A 19770-nucleotide genomic window follows, 5' to 3' on the forward strand; every position below is an offset into this window, starting at 1 on the left:
TGCATGACACCCAGAGAAGGGAAGTTCTTCCTTTGGGTCATGTAATTGAGTAGCCGAGATAGAGGGAATCCAAATCTTCTCGTCTACTGGCTAGGATTCACTGAATTTTATTTCATAACATTTTCCTCCTCCTCTTCCTCCTTTCTCCTCCTACTATTACTGCTGGTAAAAATTATTAACATTTACTGAATGCTTACTATGTACCAGCCATAAATCTATATGCTTTCCATGTATTACTTCAATTAAATCCATGATGTAGGGTCATTTATTACCTTTTTCTCCCCATAAATGAGAAAACTGTGGTCCATTTAACTTATTAGGGAAACCATTGGAAAATGAGGGATTTGGATATGAACACAGCAGTCTGGCTCTAATCCAAAGGCTTACTCACAAATCACCATTCATTAGACCTTACTCATTTCCACTGGAAGTCAGTTCTCCCACATTCAAATCCTCTAACAGTTGACTCGTGTCTTTGCTTCTGACAATGCTTAGGGCTCTGAGCATTTCATGTCTTGGAATTGGTGGGTTTATGCCCATCTCTTCAAATACTCTTCAAAGAATATTAGATGTCAGCTCCTTCAAGGTCCAGAATTCTCTCTCATGCCTAGCCATTTATGCATAGCATTCCTCCCCTCATTTCTTCACTCATTCATTCCCTAATTCAACAAATGCTCAAACAAGCATCCACTCTGAGTCAGGTGCTGGGGATACAGCACTGAAACGCAAGACAAGTTCAAGTTGCTGACACTCTTTACCAGAGTTGAGGAGTATGGGTCAGAGAGAATGAGACACAGTAAAATTGTAAACAGGTAAATGATCAAGATAATTTCACACAGTGAAAGTCTTTCAGAGGCAATAAAATAGGATGAGATTATTAATGTGATCAAGAGTGATCAGCTCGAGATGGCACCACATCCCTCTAGAAGCTCAGGCACATGCCTTCCAAAGTAATTTCCAATATAAATACCACTGCCATTTCTTTTTAGCAACCAGTGTCAGATTATCCTGGACACAAATAACAGGAGTTACTCTTGCAATACTGTGCTCTCTGAACAGTGAAAAACAAAAGCCAAGAGATTGGCCTTTTCATCTATGTCTCTCAGCACCATTTGACAATTTCCTCTTTTCTGACCATGTAATTATATTTTCCAAAGGCCTTATCAGAGAATCCATTTGAGCAGAGGCTAACATCATCACTCAATAATGTGTCTGTAAGTGGAGGGGATCTCATCTGTATTCCACATGAGTTGGACGTGTGGGCTGAGGTGAATGCAAGAGGAGGTCTTGTGGGCTTGTCTCTGAAGGATCATCTGTGGGGTCCCATCCTCCTGTCAGCTGTACTTCTCATTAACTCTGCTGGAGAAGGAGGTGAGGATGCACAGCCCTCTTTAGAAAACTATGCACTCTATCCTCAAAGCCTTCTGCTTTCCCCAGTTCCCACTTCAAGCTCCTGGCATATCACAGTGAGAAGAACCCCTCTTTGTGCACAGTACATTACAGTTTACATGGTATTTTCACACCCTTTTATTCTTCCTGAAGAGATAGACAAAAGCAATTATTCTTGCCACGCTACTTTTACTGATGAGAAACCCAAGGAAACACAGCTAGGAAGCAGTAAAGCCAGAGAGTGACCCAGGGTATCTGACTCTGAACCTGTAACAGTAAGGATCCTGGTGGGAAATAGTCACCATACTGAAATTTGGTCATTTGAAAAGAGAATATTAAAGGGATTATTTTACAGAAGTACGAGCAGGGAGTAGATAAACCACAAGAGATGGTAGACTACCAGAGAGACTGTAAAAAGGGGGTGGAGGCTGGGGAGCTCTTTCCTTCCTGGGCATAAAAGGGCCAGGAATTCAAAAAAGGGGCCACCTGATAGGGCCTGTGGCTTTCAGTCAAAAGTGACCCAGTGCCATGTGACCACACAGAGAAGGAGACAGGGGAGTAGAAACCCTCACCTCCCTCCAACTTCCTGCCTGTTCTTCCTGCTGATGAAATTCAAAAGAAATCTAGATGGCAAAGGAGCCCCCAGATGCAGTCCACATAGGTCAGCCTGCAAGGACACAGAGCAGAGAGGAGCAGAGACGGGAGAGATGTTTCTGGAGAAGCAGATGGAAGATACCCAGCCCAGACCCCAGGCTTTTACCACCATCCTACCCTGTCTCCCCCTTGAGGGAAGACTGGAGTCAATACCTAAGCACACTCCCTTTTGAAGGAGGTGACATTTGGGTTAATCCCAGTGATTGCCCATCTTGCAAATATCAGGTCACCTTTTTCATGTGGCACTTAGTAAGGACAAGCTTTAGGGCGAGGCTTGGTCATATAACGTGTATGTTGAACAGCCTTGTGGATACTGTAAATGTTCTCATCATTTTCGTCTCCACTGAAATCAGGAATCGAGGTTGACTCCAAGTGAAGCCTTGAGCCCACCTGCAGATGTCTAGCCCATTGCTGCATGGCTCTAACTCCAGGGGGTAAACAGCAACCCCCTCAAGCTGTCCAGGACCCAACTTGCAGTCAAAATATAGCAGGAAGAGGAAAAGATCAAGCTATGGGAAGGAGCCAACATTAGGATGTGTGTTTTAAGGACCTGTAAGAAGACAGCAGCAACAGGCAGAAGCCAGGTTTCCCAAACTAAAGGCCTAACAAGAGCTCCCAGCCAACAGGGTTAATGGACTCTGGAGACAGAAGCCGGGCCAGCCTCTCGGACCCATTCATATTCTTTCCCCTGTTTGATCACGGCCTTGAAGATTCCCTGATGGCAGGAACATCCATGTACATAAATGATTCCTGATTAACCAGATACTCCTGTTATCTCCTTGTATTTGTCCTCCTGTTTACTTCTGTTCTGTTCAGATGTGGAAGACCCAACATCATTATCAAATTCAGCATCATGGCGGCATTTATTGAACAATTACCAGGCATGGTACTAAACTACTGATATGCTGTGGCAACACTGTTGACAGCATACAAATGTCATTTCCCCTTCTTTGTTCCAAGTACCTCAGTTTTGTTGAGGGAGAAATGTACCAGCATCATGGAAGGAAGGATGGTTGGTCTAAGGGGTCAATCATGGTGACCCCTTTTCCCTTTGTCATTGTCTCTAGATGCTTTTCGTTTTTGTTTTGTTTTTTTAACATCTTTATTGGAGTATAATTGCTTTACAATGGTGTGTTAGTTTCTGCTGTATAACAAAGTGAATCAGCTCTACATATACATATATTCCCGTATCTCCTCCCTCTTGTATCTCCCTCCCACCCTCCCTATCCCACCCTTCTAGGTAGACACAAAGCACCGAGCTGATCTCCCTGTGCTATGTGGCTGCTTCCCAGTAGCTAGCAGTTTTACATTTGGGAGTGTATGTATGTCCATGCCACTCTCTCACTTCGTCCCAGCTTCCCCTTCCCCTTCCCCGTGTCCTCAAGTCCATTCTCTACGTCTGTGCCTTTCTAGAGGCTTTTCACTGGCAAGGATGACAGAGTACACGGATAAAAAGGACAGCATCGGTCCCAGATGACGTGTCTGAGCACCAACTCATCTCAGGCACTGCCTCATCTAAACTTCCTGTTTAAGTAAACATTATGTATCCTTACAGTTTAAACCACTGTTATTTGCAACCAGGAATGTCTCATCTGATGCATGTGCACCGTCACACTTAATTCTAGTAATCCCATGAGGGAGGCATTATATTAACCTTATCTCATGATTGGGACTTATAAGAGTTAAGTGACTTGCCAAGGGTCCCACAGCTAGTGGCAGAGCCAGAGTTGAAACCCAGAGCTATCCAACTCCAAAAGCTTGTGCTCTTAACCATGAACCTACACTTTCTCTCACTGTGCTTACCGATGCCTGACCCTGGCCAGTACCAGCTCCACTTCAGCCACATGAAATACGATTTAGCATCATGCCCACACTCAGAGCATCTGACCCTCATCATACACCCACCTCATCTTGTAACTCCCATCTTAGCATAGTCTAATTGCTATGGTCTCACCTAGTTACAGAGCCGAGACAGGCCACGCTGATCCAAGGGCAGGGGCACTTGGCTCCCTGCCCTGTTGCCATAGTCACTGCTGTGCGTGACAGGCCAGAGGTGTAGATTACAGCCCAAAGCAGGAGGCTAGAGGCCTGCAGGTAAATACTGTTCCCCACACTGCCAAGGGACAGAGCTGTCCAGACTATCCTACAAGGAACAAAGCAGTCCTCATTCCTCCTAAGTATGTTCCTGCTGCACACCGATGGCGTATCAGGCTTTATTCTGTTAAATGAAAAAGCAAATTAAACACCAATAGGTACAGTGCTGTCTTATTATTGAAAAACAATGTGTTTGCATATGCAAAGAAAAATTCCAGAGAAGAGAAATAAAACTGGTAATAATGATTACTTCTGTGCAATGGAATTAGGGGCAGGGTGATTGGTATCACGTGGTTTTGAACAGTTTGCACCTTTCATGGTTTTTTTTATTTATAAGTTACCCAGTATTTTATTACCTATTATATCATTTATATGGTGAATGCTTTATAATAAATTATTCCACTAGATTAAGCTAAAAATAACCTATACTGCAAGAATTTTCACCCCAAACTTCACAGTGTTGCTTAGAATTTGTGTCCTCATAGCTTCTTGTTTTCTTCTTTGTTTTTAATTTTGTGTAAAGTGTGAATCAGGCAAGCATCTTTCATAATTTAAGAAAATTAAAGAAAAAACATGTCCACTGAACTTCACAGTAAGGCTATACCAAAACAGCCTGGGACAATCATGAAATCCAGCCTGAAGAGCTTACTAAAGGGCTTAATGAAAGCCCCTTACCGTGGGCCTCAGCTGTAGGTTGAAGAAACAGACCCACAGAATTTTAGGATGGTAATATATCCACAGTCCAGACAAGTATATCCAACTGTATTTACTCTCCAGCAGAGAGGGCACATGCCCCTTAATCCTACCTGTGATTGGCTTTTGTTTGTACCCTCTCTGTAAATTACGTCCACTCCTTCATGCCTGCCAGAGCTCCTGCGGACACAGGACACATGTAAATTCAACTGAGAGTGAGGCATAGTTCACCCTGTGCTGTGAATCAGACCAGGAAATCACTGAAAGTCTTTTATAGATTAACTGCCTTCCTCGAGAAAAGAATAATCCTCAGAAATTCAAAGCAGAAAGGAGAGGATATGAGGATATATGTATACGTATAGCTGATTCACTTTGTTATACAGCAGCAACTAACACAACAATGTAAAGCAATTATACTCCAATAAAGCTGTTAAAAAAATAAAAATTTAAAAAAAAGAAATGCTAAGCTTACTTCATCTTCATCTTTCCCCAGGCCTGATATTTACAAAGCACACTGAAATTTACAACACCTATTCCCATGCAGGTTCTCATTTCATCCTCAGGATAACCCTGTACAAGCAGACTGAGTAGAAACGATGCCCATTCTATACAGATCAGGAGACTGAGGCCAAGAACAAGGAGACTTAACTAATGGAACCACCTAGAATGATAGGATCACAAGTCAGAAGCCACAAATACAGACCCTTAGACCACTCTTCCATTTATTTATTCATTCAGGTATTCACAAATATTTGTGGACTACCTATCATGTGACAGCTCCACAATATACACCGGTGATACAATGGTGAGCCCTCGCGGTGTATACAGCCTGTGGGAAAGACAGACCTCAATCCAATGATCAAAAACCACTCTGTAGATAAACAGGTTATGGGGAAACTGTAAAACACAAGAAACTTCTTTCTTTTGTCCTGAAAATTAAGGATAAGTAGAAATGAACTTGATATTCGAGAAATGGCATGTACGGAGATCCTGCAGCTTAAACGAATATGGTACTTAAAGAACTAAAAGAATGTAGTGCAAGAGGAAATTGAAGAAGGAAACATGGGCCACACTATTCAAAAATTTAAGCTACATTAAGGAGTGTGACTTTTAGCCTAAAACTCATAGAAGGCCATTAAACGAGCTTACATGTGTACTGGGGTGGGAAGGGAATATGGTGATCACGTGTGCAGCATGAAGTCTTTATGTATCGCCCTAATGTCCATGAAAAACTGCTGCCTGTGAAAATGACTCAAATTCAGTGTGCTCACCTACTTCTTTGGCCTTGCTCTCTTATTAGCTCCTGCAGGCTCTAGTACATATCTAATTAGATACCAATAAAAGAAGCAATAATGACAAATGCCCTCCTAAATGGGGGTCCCCTACCGCCCAACCCTTTATTTCACCATCAGTAGTTTTTAATGAGACCCTGTGATTGCAAAGTCACCTTAAAGAACACAGAGAGTTTATCACCTTGAAATAGGGAATATCAAAATTTATATTGGAACACTGTAAAACCAGCCATGTAACACTGGAGACTAGTGTAACGCATCTATTTCACATTTGAAGAAATGGCCGAATGGCTCATTTGCAGTCAGTCATGATTTAAGATTAGGTCCCTGGTCATTGCACAGAGGCACATGCAAGGCATACCAATCATATGCGGATAATGGGCCATTCGAAGGCCTGACCCCACATTATGTCTGTGGGATTGAAGTCATGAACCTGTCTGTCAACATTGTAGATTCCAGGAAGGAAGGAGAGTCTTTAAATCTAAAAATAATTTCACATAAGCTTTCTAGAGTCCAAAGACCAACAGTGGTTGGAATTTATAACAAGGTCGATTTTGGTGCAACAAGGAAGCAGCCCTTTGAAATGACCAGCCTCCCAAGTCTGAGAAAGTAATACATGGAACTCGGCCTTTGTTGGTTTCAGTTTATAAATGGGATGGCTTACACTTCTTCCATGAGAAGTTAGAAGTGTTATCTTGTCACATGGGAGTGTTAAAAAGATGGAGGAGGGGCTTCCCTGGTGGTACAGTGGTTGAGAGTCCACCTGCCGATGCAGGGGACACGGGTTCGTGCCCCGGTCCGGGAACATCCCACATGCCCCGGGGCGGCTGGGCCCGTGAGCCATGGCCGCTGAGCCTGCGCGTCCGGAGCCTGTGCTCCGCAACAGGAGAGGCCACAACAGTGAGAGGCCCGCTTACCGCAAAAAAAAAAAAAAAAAGGAGTAAGGAATGACCTCTGGACTCTGGCTCCAGCCTGCCACTGACTTACTATGAACCCCTGGACAAGTCATTTCTGTTCTCAGCACCTCAAAAGTCCCTATCTATACGATGCAAGAACATCCACCTCAGAGTGCTTTTACAAAAAATCAAGTGAATATATAAACGACCTCTTTAAAAAAAAAAAAAAAAAATCCTCAACTCAGCAATGACTGAGCAAAAAGCCTGAGTTTTTCCCAGCATAGTCCTGGGTCTCTAAGGGCAAAATGTCAAAGAATTCAAGAAACTGGAATCACAGATTGCCCAGCTCCTTCCTTGCTTGCGCTTCAAAGACAGCACCAACTTGGAGAACACTGAGCAACTGAATGAGCTGTGCTGGGGACACACCAGAATGAAACTACAGCCCAAGGCTGTTAACCTCCAGTGGAAATGAAATTCCATTCTAGGTAATACCAGTATTCTGAGTATCCCAAAGAAGCCAGCTCATGGCCCCAACTCCAAGCCTGTAAGTTCCTATGTGTGAAATTCGCTGTCAGGAAAGGGATACTCTCAGACTAATAGACTCTAACGAGTGGAGGTGCAACAGGACACTCCTGAGGAAGAGTTAGAGACAGCATCGCACAGGCCCTTTAAGGAGAAGGAAAATTATTTCTACTCTAACTGCCCCAGAAAACCCTCAGTTGAGGGCCCAGGCACATTAACCAGCTGGCTTAGTGGCTCTGGAGCTCCAGCTGGGAGACACACTTGCAAGGAGTTAAGATGGATAGGCTGAGAGACAAAAGTCAACTGATTTGGGGGTTAGAGCAGGGAAAAGCGTGCACAGAAACCTTTTCCTTCCAAGCCTCCTCCTCTTCACACCCCATCCCCACCACACCCCCTAAGAGAAAAGCAGCCGAACAGGTTCAGCTATAAATCTGTTTCCTTGCATCCAACCGCTCTGGCTACTATTATTTATAACATTAATTTAAGTTCCCAGAGAGATAGGTGAATTTCTTTCTGGTAGTGTGGAAAATCAGTTCTTTTCAATGACAACATCTGTACCCCTGGTCTCACTAGAAAACTAATGTAGTATTTGGAATTCTTTTTCTTTTCCAATTAAAAAGTCCTCATGGCTGGCTCATGCATTTTTTATTCCCCAGTGCTCCTTTCCAATGAGTGAAGCATAAAAGGAAAGAGACAACTAATGTATAAGTGTATATATTTTTTTAAATACAGTTCCATCATACATATTGTTCTGGTTTGACTTTTTATTTTCTCTCACTGCTTTCCTTTTTAAGGAATAACCATATATATCCATAAAAAAGGGCAGAGTAGAATCGTAACAATAAAGATGCAAGCTTCAATATTTTCACCTACAAGAAAACATTATTTCTCCTGCAGCCTATTTCCCCTTCCATTCATCCTGTATAGACCCATGTCCATGCAATACAATCACAACTCAAGATGTGTCTGAAGGCATGTAGATGAAATCACTATAAGTTGGAAATGAAGTCTTATTTTCCTTTCTATTTTAATACATCTTAGGCCCCGTGTATGCAATACTGTGCCTCCTTATATTAATCTCCTCATGGCCTCAGGTAGCCAACAAACCACCAGATAAAGAGATACAAACCACCTATTGTATTTCTTTTTAGTCCTTTCCATTTGCAATTTTGAAAGCTCAGGAGTGCAGGTGGATAGGGGGAAATGCAGGCCACTCTCTCATTATCCATTTCAATTAACCCTTTCACCTCCTACCTCTCTCTGCCACTGAGGCCACGGTTGACCAAAAGCATATTTAAACCCACCAGGCAACAAGAGGAAAAGATAAAGATTTTTGAAAAGACAGAAGTAGAAATAGGTTTATATACTGATGTCATTAGAAGATAGGGCAAAGTTAAATTTGGAATCCACCTAGTGAGGTTGGGATGAATAAGCCACAGGGTACAAAGCATGAGTCGAAGTGTGAGGGTCTCAGCCAGAATGAGACAGCCAACATGATAATGTCTGAGCTGCCTTAACAATTAAGCAGCCACTCTCTACTCTACCAAAAAAATCTACAACATGGACTGTATTACATTGGCTACCTAGACCGTTAGATCCATTCCCTCCCATTATTTAAGTCGTTACAGCTTGGCAGCAGCAAAGGCTTTTTTTCCTTCAGTATTCAGAGGCTGTGTTATGTTTTTTAACAGCACAACTATCCATCATCTGCTGACTACAGTACACTGCTCTATCTTGTAGGTTACCAAGCTACCAGGGCCTCCATAGCCAGGGCAGCCTGTACCCTCCAAAAAGGCTGTCTGCTGTAACATGTCTGGGTCAGAACATGTCTGAAAGAAAGAAAGAACACAAGGTGGAGAACAAAATGCCAACATGCCTTAGATCCAAAAATGCATATTCGGCATCTACTCCAGCAAGAAGGGAGGCAAGTGAGAAAAAAAAAAAAAGATTGGGCAGCTACGGTAAGTAATCTTTGCTATCCAGCAGCATGCTGCACTGTCAACCCAGGTATCAATTCAGATGACTGCAAACCCCCTGCCGGTCTACTACAGAAGCAGCCCTGTGAAGGTGGCATGCTGGGGTGCTCTCCAGGGTCCTGAAGGCAAAAAAAAAAAATCATACCCTAACTAAGCACTGTGTTGAGCTAGAATCAGAGAGATGCCCAGAAGAGGAGAGGTGGAAGAAGATTTAGAAATAATCTGGTCCTAGCCCCTCTTTTTATACCTAGGGAGCTAAGGCCCAGAGACAGTAAATGAATTTCCTAGGGTCATATAAATTTAACAATTTCTTTCAGCTCAAGTTTTCAATCCAGAATGTTTTTGTGCTAAAAAGCCAGATTTTCAAAGTAGAGAAGCAAAGAGTATCTATTTTGTTTAGGAGACCCAGGAAATTATAACATATTAGTTTCCTCATTCACCTGGCTTTATTTACATCTCCTCCTAAAAGCTCTGACAATTTGGGCTCATGGCTTGAGGACGGGGGAAGTAAATCTTTGAACCTCTTCTCTCACAGAAGTAAAAAAGGAAAGAAGCCATGCCACGTTCTCAAAGCCCTTCCAGGACCAACAAAAGATCGTATTACATTGGAGGGGATGTTTCCTTCCCCATTCAGCCTCAGTTACATATTTTTAAAGAAACTCTGCAATTACTTATTTTTAAAGGGACTGTGTTGGCATAAAAGTCATGCACCATGATGTTGCAGTACCTACCATAGAACTAAAAGACAAACTACTGGAGAACCATGCCTAGGATTTGGCAGTCAGAATAACTTCAGGGGCCTGATTGACCTCAAACCCTACACTGCACCATGGATCCACATTACACACTAGATCCTCATCCATGGGACACGAGCCACTGTTTTTATACAGGTGAAAATCTGACTAAATTGTATTCATTTTCAATATGATACTTTAACATCTTTTCTATATGATGGTATATGTCTATAGTACTTCATGATGCTGTGTGTTCATATAGTAGCTTGAAATTTTCTAAGGATTTTGCACACACTCTCTTGCTACATTCCTACAACAACCATATGGTAGAAGAGTTACTATTACTCCCATTTTACAGATGCAAGCACAGTTTCTGGCATAGGGAGGGAGGAAGGATTAGAGGACAAGAGGATGGGAGGAATCTTCAAAGAATCTAAGAGGCAGAATTCCTGATTTCATACCCCTGCATCATTGCATTTAAGTCACATTTTATAAATGGCAAAACCAAGACAAAGGTCCAGCATTTGCTACAAGTTTAGGTTAGACCACAGAGCCCATATGCCTGGTCACCTGAGAACAGCTTTTCTTCCCCTGTCCTCCCCTCTGTCATATTTCCTTCTCTGTCTCTTCCTGAAGGCTTTCTCTCACCGCCAACTTCATCCACTCACCCATACACACTCTTCTCTCACCAGCACTATGACTGGCTGTGTAATGCTTATAAGATGAACCTCACTCCAAGACCAGTTCTCATGTGACTGGTATGGAATCACATCACACAGTGGCAAAAACTGTAAAGCTGCAGAAATTGTCATGCATTTTCACCTGGGATGGTAAGAAATTGAGAGGCTACTCCATGTCCCCAGGAGCTCTTCCTCCTGTTGTCTCCCAGACCTGATTGTCTCTAGCAGAAATCTAGCAATCCATCGTGCACTTACAACATCCCTTGTACTGTCGTCTTGTACTGTTACTTAAATTTACACGTGGGTTATATCCTATCTTCCTAGCTTGCTTGTCATCTCTTCCTGGACAGAAGATCTGGTGCTACCAGGTTCGTTGGACATGAGGCATATGCTGGATTCTCAGTTTTAATTTTGATGATGAGTTGTGTGCATGCGTTCCTGTTTGTGAAGCAAATAATCTGTCAGTAGGGGAAGCAGGAGACTGAGAATCTTGGCCTGGCTCCTTTGGAAGCATTGGCCTTTGATAGTCATCTCTTAACTTCCCCCTCCTTCCTCCAGTGCAAATGTTTGTATAAAAGGCAGTGGAGTACATTATACTTGACTTAACTACCTTAAGGAATGTGTGGTTTAATAATATGCTGTTTGTAAATACTTTAGGAGCTCTCTGGAAAGCAGATGCCGTGTCACCATATTTCATTATGAAAAACCTAGAGATATAAACACATGCTCACATCCTGAAGTTACTCTGAAATATTCAAGAGGAACCTTGAATTACTGACTTGTTCAGCGATTTACAGTAAGTTTGTTTTTCTGGTTCTGCATGTTCTTCAAAATCAGTTGTATGGAAACACTGAACGTGCTCTTCAGTGAATAAATAGCGTGCATTAGAAGTAGAATCTAAATACGTTTACTGTCTAGAATATAATCATTAACGGTCAGAGTGACAACCGGGCTGCAGGTGTGTGTGTGTGTGCGCTCTGTCTACCTGTGCACACTTGAACAAATGAGGTGAGAGTTCAGAGTTCCATTACAAGGGGACTGTGTAAGAGAAATTTTTCCAGCAGTGAGGCAAGAGGAGGTGGGATTTGCGTGGGGAGCCCTGAATGTGGCAGAAAGTTCTGGCTGAAGGCTGGATGCATGTACCATTTGAATGGAAGACACTTTTGAGTCCATTCCTCCACTGTCACTTGAAGACCAAGATGCTGGGAGTAACGCTTTTCAGTTCTCTCTCCTGCTCAGATGCTATTATGAGTTCTCAGAACAGCCTGCTCACAAGGCTTCCATCTGAGTCCACGATTTTCCTGATATCCAAGGACCAGGGCCAATCACTGGGGGGGGGGGGGGGCCCTGGTGGCTTCAGAATTCAAAAGTGCTGGACAAATAAACCATGGATTTCCTGATGGCAAGAACTCCTAATGCTTTGTATCTCCACAGCCTGGCAGAGATAGTGTGTCCAATACTTTCATTGAAAGTTGAAAATTTAAATTTCAACTTTCATTGAAAGTTGAAAATTGATTGATTGAAAATTAAGAGTTACCAAATAGGGCTTCCCTGGTGGCGCAGTGGTTGCGAGTCCGCCTGCCGATGCGGGGGACACGGGTTCGTGCCCCGGTCCGGGAGGATCCCACATGCCACGGAGCAGCTGGGCCCGTGAGCCATGGCCGCTGAGCCTGCGCGTCCGGAGCCTGTGGTCCGCAACGGGAGAGGCCACAACAGTGAGAGGCCCACGTAATGCAAAAAAAAAAAAAAAAAAAAAAAAAGAGTTACCAAATAAAGAGAAGGAAAGAAAATCCCTTTTGTGATGAAAGAACTCTTAGGCCCTGAATACCCGATGTCAATGGATTGTGGGCTTTGAGTAATGGGGACAGGCCACAGGGTGAGCCGAGAATGGAGCAGGGGAAGCTGAGGAAGATTAGTTCAGGCCTCCTTCTCAGCTTTGTTGGCAACTATTAATAGCAAGGCAGCTAAAGAAAAACCTAAGGCAGTGGAGATAATCAGGCTGGTCACCCAACTGAGTGGTTCCTTTTATGTTTCTAGCTTGAAGTGATCTGCTACCCACACTTTGGGAGTTTCTAACTAGGCCCAGCTGAACAGCTGAAGCAAGGAGAAAACTGTGTCTCAATAGCAAGCAGAAAGTGTTAAACTACCAACCAAAATAGCAGTCGCTTTTCTTGTGACAATTTATTAGGTCTGAAAGGTCTCTGTTTCTCCATGCTAAAAAAGGTAGAAAATCCTGCTACATTCCAGTTCCTCAGAGCAAAGGAATTGCCTGGCAATCTTCTCTTCCTGATTTCAAGTGTTTTTATGGTTGCTGGACCTTCTGTAGATTCTCTCTCCTGGGAAGACTTCCTGGCATGGTTATAACTTTGTCTTGGGAAGGACATGAACTTCAGAGGCAGAGAGGAGAGAAGACAAGGCTGGGGAGTTAGATCCTGGTTCACAGTTTTGGCTCTATGCTTTTTACGTTATGTGATTGAGACTGAGTTACTTACCATCTTGGAGCCTTTCTAATTCCAAATCTGTAAAATGGGTCTAATGAAATTGCCCCCACACCACATGGCCGTCCTAAGGGCTATTATACTTAGCACATTAGCTGGCCTATGGTAGATGTGCAATAATAGATGGAGGTCCCTTCCCTTATGCCGAGGCAATGGGTTCCATTAGTAAGATTCCACATCTTACCAGACAACTCCAAAGACTGGCAATATAAGACAAGGGGAGAAAAATACTAGAAATAAAGAACGAACTGCTAACCCTGAGTCTGGCTCTTGCCTTCCCTCATATTCTAAGTCCAGGGACAACAGTCCCTCCCGTTGGGCTACATAGGCTGGTGGTTACAACAGGCATGCAAGTAAGACTCGGGTCCAAATCCTAGAGCTGCCACTTAGCAGCAGCGGGATTGCAGAAATAGAATGTACCCTCAGCTCCATCATTTTTTAATGATAAAAATAACAGCCTGAGTGATGAATTCATCTATGTAAAGCACTTTACACTGTCACTAGCACAGTCGACACCCAATAAATATTATCTATATCACATCACCATTTATCATCTACCCAGAACAACTCTAGCAGGTGACAGGTTGAGAAAAATAAGACAGTGTAACTTTAAGGGTAAAGGAATCAAAAAGGAAGAATCTCATGGCAGTATGAAATACATAGCTTAGAGAATAAACATCAGCCTTTCTGAAATTCACTCTCTGTGAGGGTGGCCTAGATAAGTAGTAGAGCAGCATCTTGATCAATAGACCAGAGCTTCTGCCACCCTAAAATCAAGCAGTGCTGGCTAGCAAGAAACTTCTGAAGAAGATACGTTTATTCCATGTAACAGACACTAGCCCACCTTAAACTCTCCTCCTTCCTACTGGGGATCTGCTTCAGGTACTTGGACCTCCAGGGTCCCTCACTTATTTGTTGCAGCCCAGCCTGTCCTCCAGCTTCTACCCACTCTCTATTTTTTTTCAGGGGAAAGCACGAACGCAGTCCCCCACTACCACAAACTATGCAGTCGAGTTTCCCACATTTGGGGAAACCGCAGGCGCCCCCTCTATTTAAACCACGGGTTTTCAAACGTGAGTCCATGCACCAAGGCTAACCTGCCTGCCTAGGAACTACCCAGAGAGCTTATGAAGAATATAGTTCCACCCTCAGAGAATCTGATCCACTAGGTCAGAGACGGCACCCGGTTACTCATACGTTTTTTTATAGGTTCCCCAGTAATTCTTAAGTGTAGTCAGGTTTGGGAACTCTGTTTCTAGACTTTTCCTACACCAAAATCAAAATTTACCTCCTCTATGGCCCAGTCTTTCCCAGCCTCTCTCCCATTTGTGTTGGGTCCATAAATCATTAACTGGCAACAACTTTATTTTTTCCCTCTAAGATCTTACATAAAGAAAAACATGTTATGTCATGAACCAAAGTACAAAATTTTTCAAGAGAAGGGAAATAATATTTAGAATCTCCTCAATCCATTCCGTATAAATAGGGCTGACCCGAAAGCATACTGTGGGTTCCAGCTCTCCTGTTCTCTCCCTACTTTCCTGGTAGAGAGGCCAGGATATACAGTAAATGAAAGTTTGGAGACGAAGAGACACCACGGATGTGCAGAATAAATAATAATATAACCGTAACAACCACCACCATGTACTGGGTGCCAAAGGCCAAGCACCACCCAAAGCACTTTATGTGAATTATCTTTTTTAACATTAGCATCTGTAAGTATGTGCTAATACTAGCAGTCCCAGTTCACAAATTAAAAAACTGAGATGAAAAGATATTACTGTGCCCAAATTCCCACAGCTAACAAGTGGCTGAGGATGGCAGAGGAGACTATTTCAGGGGGACCAGAGCATTTTGAAGGCAGGAAACCTTCGATTACCAGAGACATATCCTCTCTCCTCTTTTGACTCTTCTCTGGAGAGGAGAATATGGGGAAATAGAAGATAAAACTTTTGAAAAGAGGAAGCAAAAAAATTGCAAAGCAAGAAAACAGTGGTGTCTCCAGGACTTTTCATTTGGGAATTAGTAAACGAGGACCTCGAGGCTCCTTTCTGGCCTATGGCACAGGGGGACATGCAGGACCCTTCTTCTCTCCCATTGGGGCAGCATGAGTGGTGGGTAGGGGGGAGCAAGCGTGCTCCCTGACAGGCCACTTTAGTTCTAGAGAACTGAAAGAGCCAATAAGCTCTTGAAGGTGGAAGTGGAGGTAGTGACTGAGGGCTGGCTTTACCCAGACGGCCCAGCCCACGGTAAAAAGGAGTTTGTGGTTTCTATGGAAACGTGGTCCAGGCACACACATTACATCTAGTTGAAGCCACGATTCTTCAGAAAAATCCAGAAAGCGCCCGAAATAGATGATATCAAACTGTGCCAAGACTCACTTTAAGATGGCGGGACTTCCCTTGAACCTGACACTAGTTTCTGTTCTCTGCCTCTCCAGGTCCTCTTGTAAAAGAGACTGCAGAGCTGGAATGGCAAGTATATTGAAGTATCATCTCATCAGAAATGCAGTGTGGAGCCGACTGACCTTGGATTATGCTTCCTTCTATTGGGTGCCGGAAGGGAGGCTGTCCCCAACGTGCCTGTACCTTATCCTGGGCCCAAGAGAACAAGTTCTGTGGCCGAACAATCATTTGAACTTTGACAGTATCATTAATGAAAACCAACAATTCATAGCTACCTTGCAGCACCAAAAATTCTCTATCATAGGACTCAGATCACTATCCCTAAGGACTTCCAGTGGGTTGTGGAGAAATCAAAATATTCCCCTTGACCACCATCATCCAGCTGTCCAGCCCCAAGTGATCCAGTAGAGACCAACAGCATCCTTTCTTCAGCTGGCAGTCAACGTCCCTGCCCAGGGACAAACACGGGAGCCACTATCTCCTTCTCAACCCAACCCACAACCTCCTGCGAAAGCCCCGACTTCAAAATAGTCCTGCCATCCTCTGACAAGCTGGGAGGCTCATTCCTCTGCAGAGGATAAATGAAATCAATTCCAAAAGATTCAAAGAACAGCCTCTTTAAGAAGTTGCCATTTGGAAAAAATATTTAAGCAAAGCTGTGCTAGATGAAGTCGAATAGAATAGTCGCTCCACTAGCACCGCCTTCTCAGATTCATTCGAAGGTAGACCAGCTCATTCGCTTCCAAGTGGAACGAACTCAACAACAATATATCACAGTTAACTGTGATCGCAGCTCCATGGAATTCCAGCTGGTACCTGGAGTACACCGAGGTGCACTTAATATTCCCCCATCTATAATCAACCTTTTGTACATTTCTACCTAATTGCCAGATATGTTTCCATTTTAATGAACTGTTTTCTTAACATATTACAGTTGGTCACTCCAGCACGCCTAATGGCCCATTTCGGTATGTTAAATGACGATTACGGCCCCTTGGTTTGTTTCCCAGCAAGGCTTGGAGGGGGTTGGCTTTATTCCTTCTCCATTGCTCAATTTCAAGGGCACAATCACAAAAGATCAAAGGCAAAGTCATACCTGTTGCAGTCGACGTGGAGCTGGAGATGGGAGGCACTAACTGACAGTGCGACCTTGTGCCACTGTCCGTCAGCCATCCGGTACGGAAATGCCTCCATCCTGGGCTTGCCGTTATGTATGTAGTGATATCGAATCTCATCCCTCAGACCACTGCTCTCCAGTTCGAAATAGCTGTATGTAAAGAACAAAAATGTGTTTTATTTTACACAGCCATCATCAATCCTCATGACTTACTACCAGGGTTCCCAGAATCTAAAATTAGCTCAGCTTGACGCAAAGAACCACAATCCACAACCAATTGTATGGTATGGAACCCAATTCACCTTTTGTCTGAGAGCCCTCACGGTGACAGCTTGAAGCCCTGAAATGGAGACTGAATGATCTGCTGTGAGTGACAGGCCACAAGCTAATTAGCAAAGCTTGGTGCAGTGTCGCTTAAGCATAGTTCAGAATGGAAATAAACTGTCAGAGAAGAGATGAGTAAGGCTTTTTTTTCTTTTTTTTTTACTTCCCTCTGGACAAGAAGCTATAAGTGAAGAACAACTCTTAGATAATCAATAGGGGAGCAAAGTTTGAAGCTACTCACATATGTGTCAGTATTTCAAAATTTCATGGAATGAAACATACAATTAAGTTTTTCTCTCCCCAGATTGTTACCTTCTTTTTCCAGATCCATGAAAAGCTTTTAGCACCACCACTGTAGTCTGCACTTTAGTCATAAAAGGCAGCCAACTTTGGGACCCTCCTCAGTCACACACCAGGGCTGATACTTTCATGGTTGGCAGGCCTACTTAGTCTCCTATGTGTCCCTTCTGAAATGTGTCACCATGATCATCATCAACACAGGGCCCAATCTCACTGCTGAGCACTGCACTAGGCATTTGACATATACGATCTAATCTATCACTCACGAAAACCTGTAAGACTGATATTACCCCTTTTGAAATATTTAAAAAAAAACTGAGATTCCGGAATTAAGTAACATACCCAAGCCAGGATTTAAACTCAGGTCTAGAGGTGATAGTCTATGCACTTTATACCAGTTTGGTGCCCATCCCAGAGGCACAGGACAAAGTAGTAAAGATGGCCTCAACTGGCACTATCTCCCAGCAGCTTATTCATACAGACAACTCAAGAACTACTCGCCTAGACAGATAACCAGATTCAATCCCAAGATCTGCAAGGACCTACTGCTTCTCCTCTAATCCACTGAGTTGGCCTGACCCCACTAGCCCAGGCGCATTTAATCCAGAACATAAAATGCATCTTCCATGAGGACTGACATGAACATATCATGAAACTCAGCCTCTATTATGCATAACTTCCAAATCTCACGTCACATATGAAAACAAATGCACATTTCTTGCTCATCTTTCTCAGAGATCTTCCCAAGAAAGCACTGCAGGGGAAGCAAAATCAAGACCAGCCTCCGACTATCTCATGTGCACTATACAAAGAATCAGGCCCAAGATGACAAATTGAAAATGTTTCTTATACTATTGCAGCCGACTCCTGGGCCCAGGTACCTACTTACTAGTAATAATATAATACATATTTTTTAAGACTACTAAGGAGGAAATCCCTTAATATAGAAGACATTCATTTTAAGAGAATTTCCCAATTTTTTTCTAAGTAGCCAGAACACTGGAAGGATCGAACAATCAGAAGACTTAAAAGGTCAGGAAAACCTTAGAGATTATCTAGTCATTCATTAATTTATTCGTATCATGACTGAACACATAGTGAAAAGCTAAGATAGGATTTAAAACACAGATCCTGTTCTCAAGATGCTTTGAGAATAGTGAAAAAGGAAATAAAATATGTGCCCCTCCCTCCAAAAAAGGTAGAAATTGGCCTAAGAGAAACAAATGGGAGGCAAAGCTGTCATTTTAAAAGTGACTGGCATGTGCTGGAAATGGGCCAAGTGCTTTCATAAACATCTCATTTAATTTCTTCAAGGTAAATATTATCATCACTATTTTACAGATGAGTTCACAGATGATCAGAGATATTAAGTACCTTGCCAGAGACCACACAGCTCCTGTATAGAAAAGCAGTAGGACCTGACACCTGAGACTATACCAAGATCAACACATCATAAGAACACTTTCAATCACTTTATTCTGACCAAAAAGCTACTGCTGGGGGAAGAGACATGATCTTGAAAAGACCTCAATCAATGACAATCAAAAATACTCCAGACAACTTGAATCATAAAAAAAAAAGAAAAAGAAAGAGAGACATATACATTTAACAAGATTTGATCATTATTCCTGGGGTTATGGCCTCACTGAGCAAATGCTCAATGTATTATAAACAGATTTTTTAAAGATCATTTTGCAATGAATTGGAGTAAGTGGGTACCTTGGGATAATCACAAGTATGCAGTTATGAGAAAACAAATGTGCCCCAATGTTAGGCAAATGGATACCTGTGTCTTGGGGTAAAGTATCTGGCAGCATCATGCACATATACAAAAACTGCTGTATCTCAAACAACTTGGATGAAAGTCAAGATGATGTGTTTAATTAAAAAAAAAAAAAAACATGTTGGAGTTGAGAACTACTTACAGGTGACAGTAATTCCCCAGCATTTCTGGCCTGCAGACAGGGCCAAATCCTGTGGCCTGAGAATGCTCTCACGCAATTAAAAAAAGAAAAAAAAAAAGTTGGATAACTGCAGAAGTGGCCCTAGAGATGACAAAGAAACCAGATGGCTAAGTGATATCTGGATAAAAGTGTTTCATGAGGGACTTCCCTCGTGGTGCAGTGGTTAAGAATCTGCCTGCCAGTGCAGGAGACATGGGTTCGAGCCCTGGTTCGGGAAGATCCCACATGCCAC

The 19770-nt window shown here is 42.9% G+C and overlaps 1 protein-coding gene across 1 annotated transcript in view; it reads right to left on the bottom strand.

Annotated features, from left to right (window-relative positions):
- The window catches only part of NELL1 (neural EGFL like 1), a gene marked incomplete at both ends in the record, with an annotated part of 833612 nt that overhangs the window by 688833 nt on the left and 125009 nt on the right, over positions 1–19770 (bottom strand). The window contains one exon of the mRNA XM_081240682.1: positions 16930–17100. Coding sequence (XP_081096808.1) covers positions 16930–17100 — 171 coding nt within the window. The remainder of the gene's footprint in view (positions 1–16929; positions 17101–19770) is intronic.

The sequence above is a fragment of the Mesoplodon bidens genome (assembly GCF_964165515.1).
Source record: "Mesoplodon bidens genome assembly, chromosome: 7".
Taxonomy (NCBI): Eukaryota; Metazoa; Chordata; class Mammalia; order Artiodactyla; family Ziphiidae; genus Mesoplodon; species Mesoplodon bidens.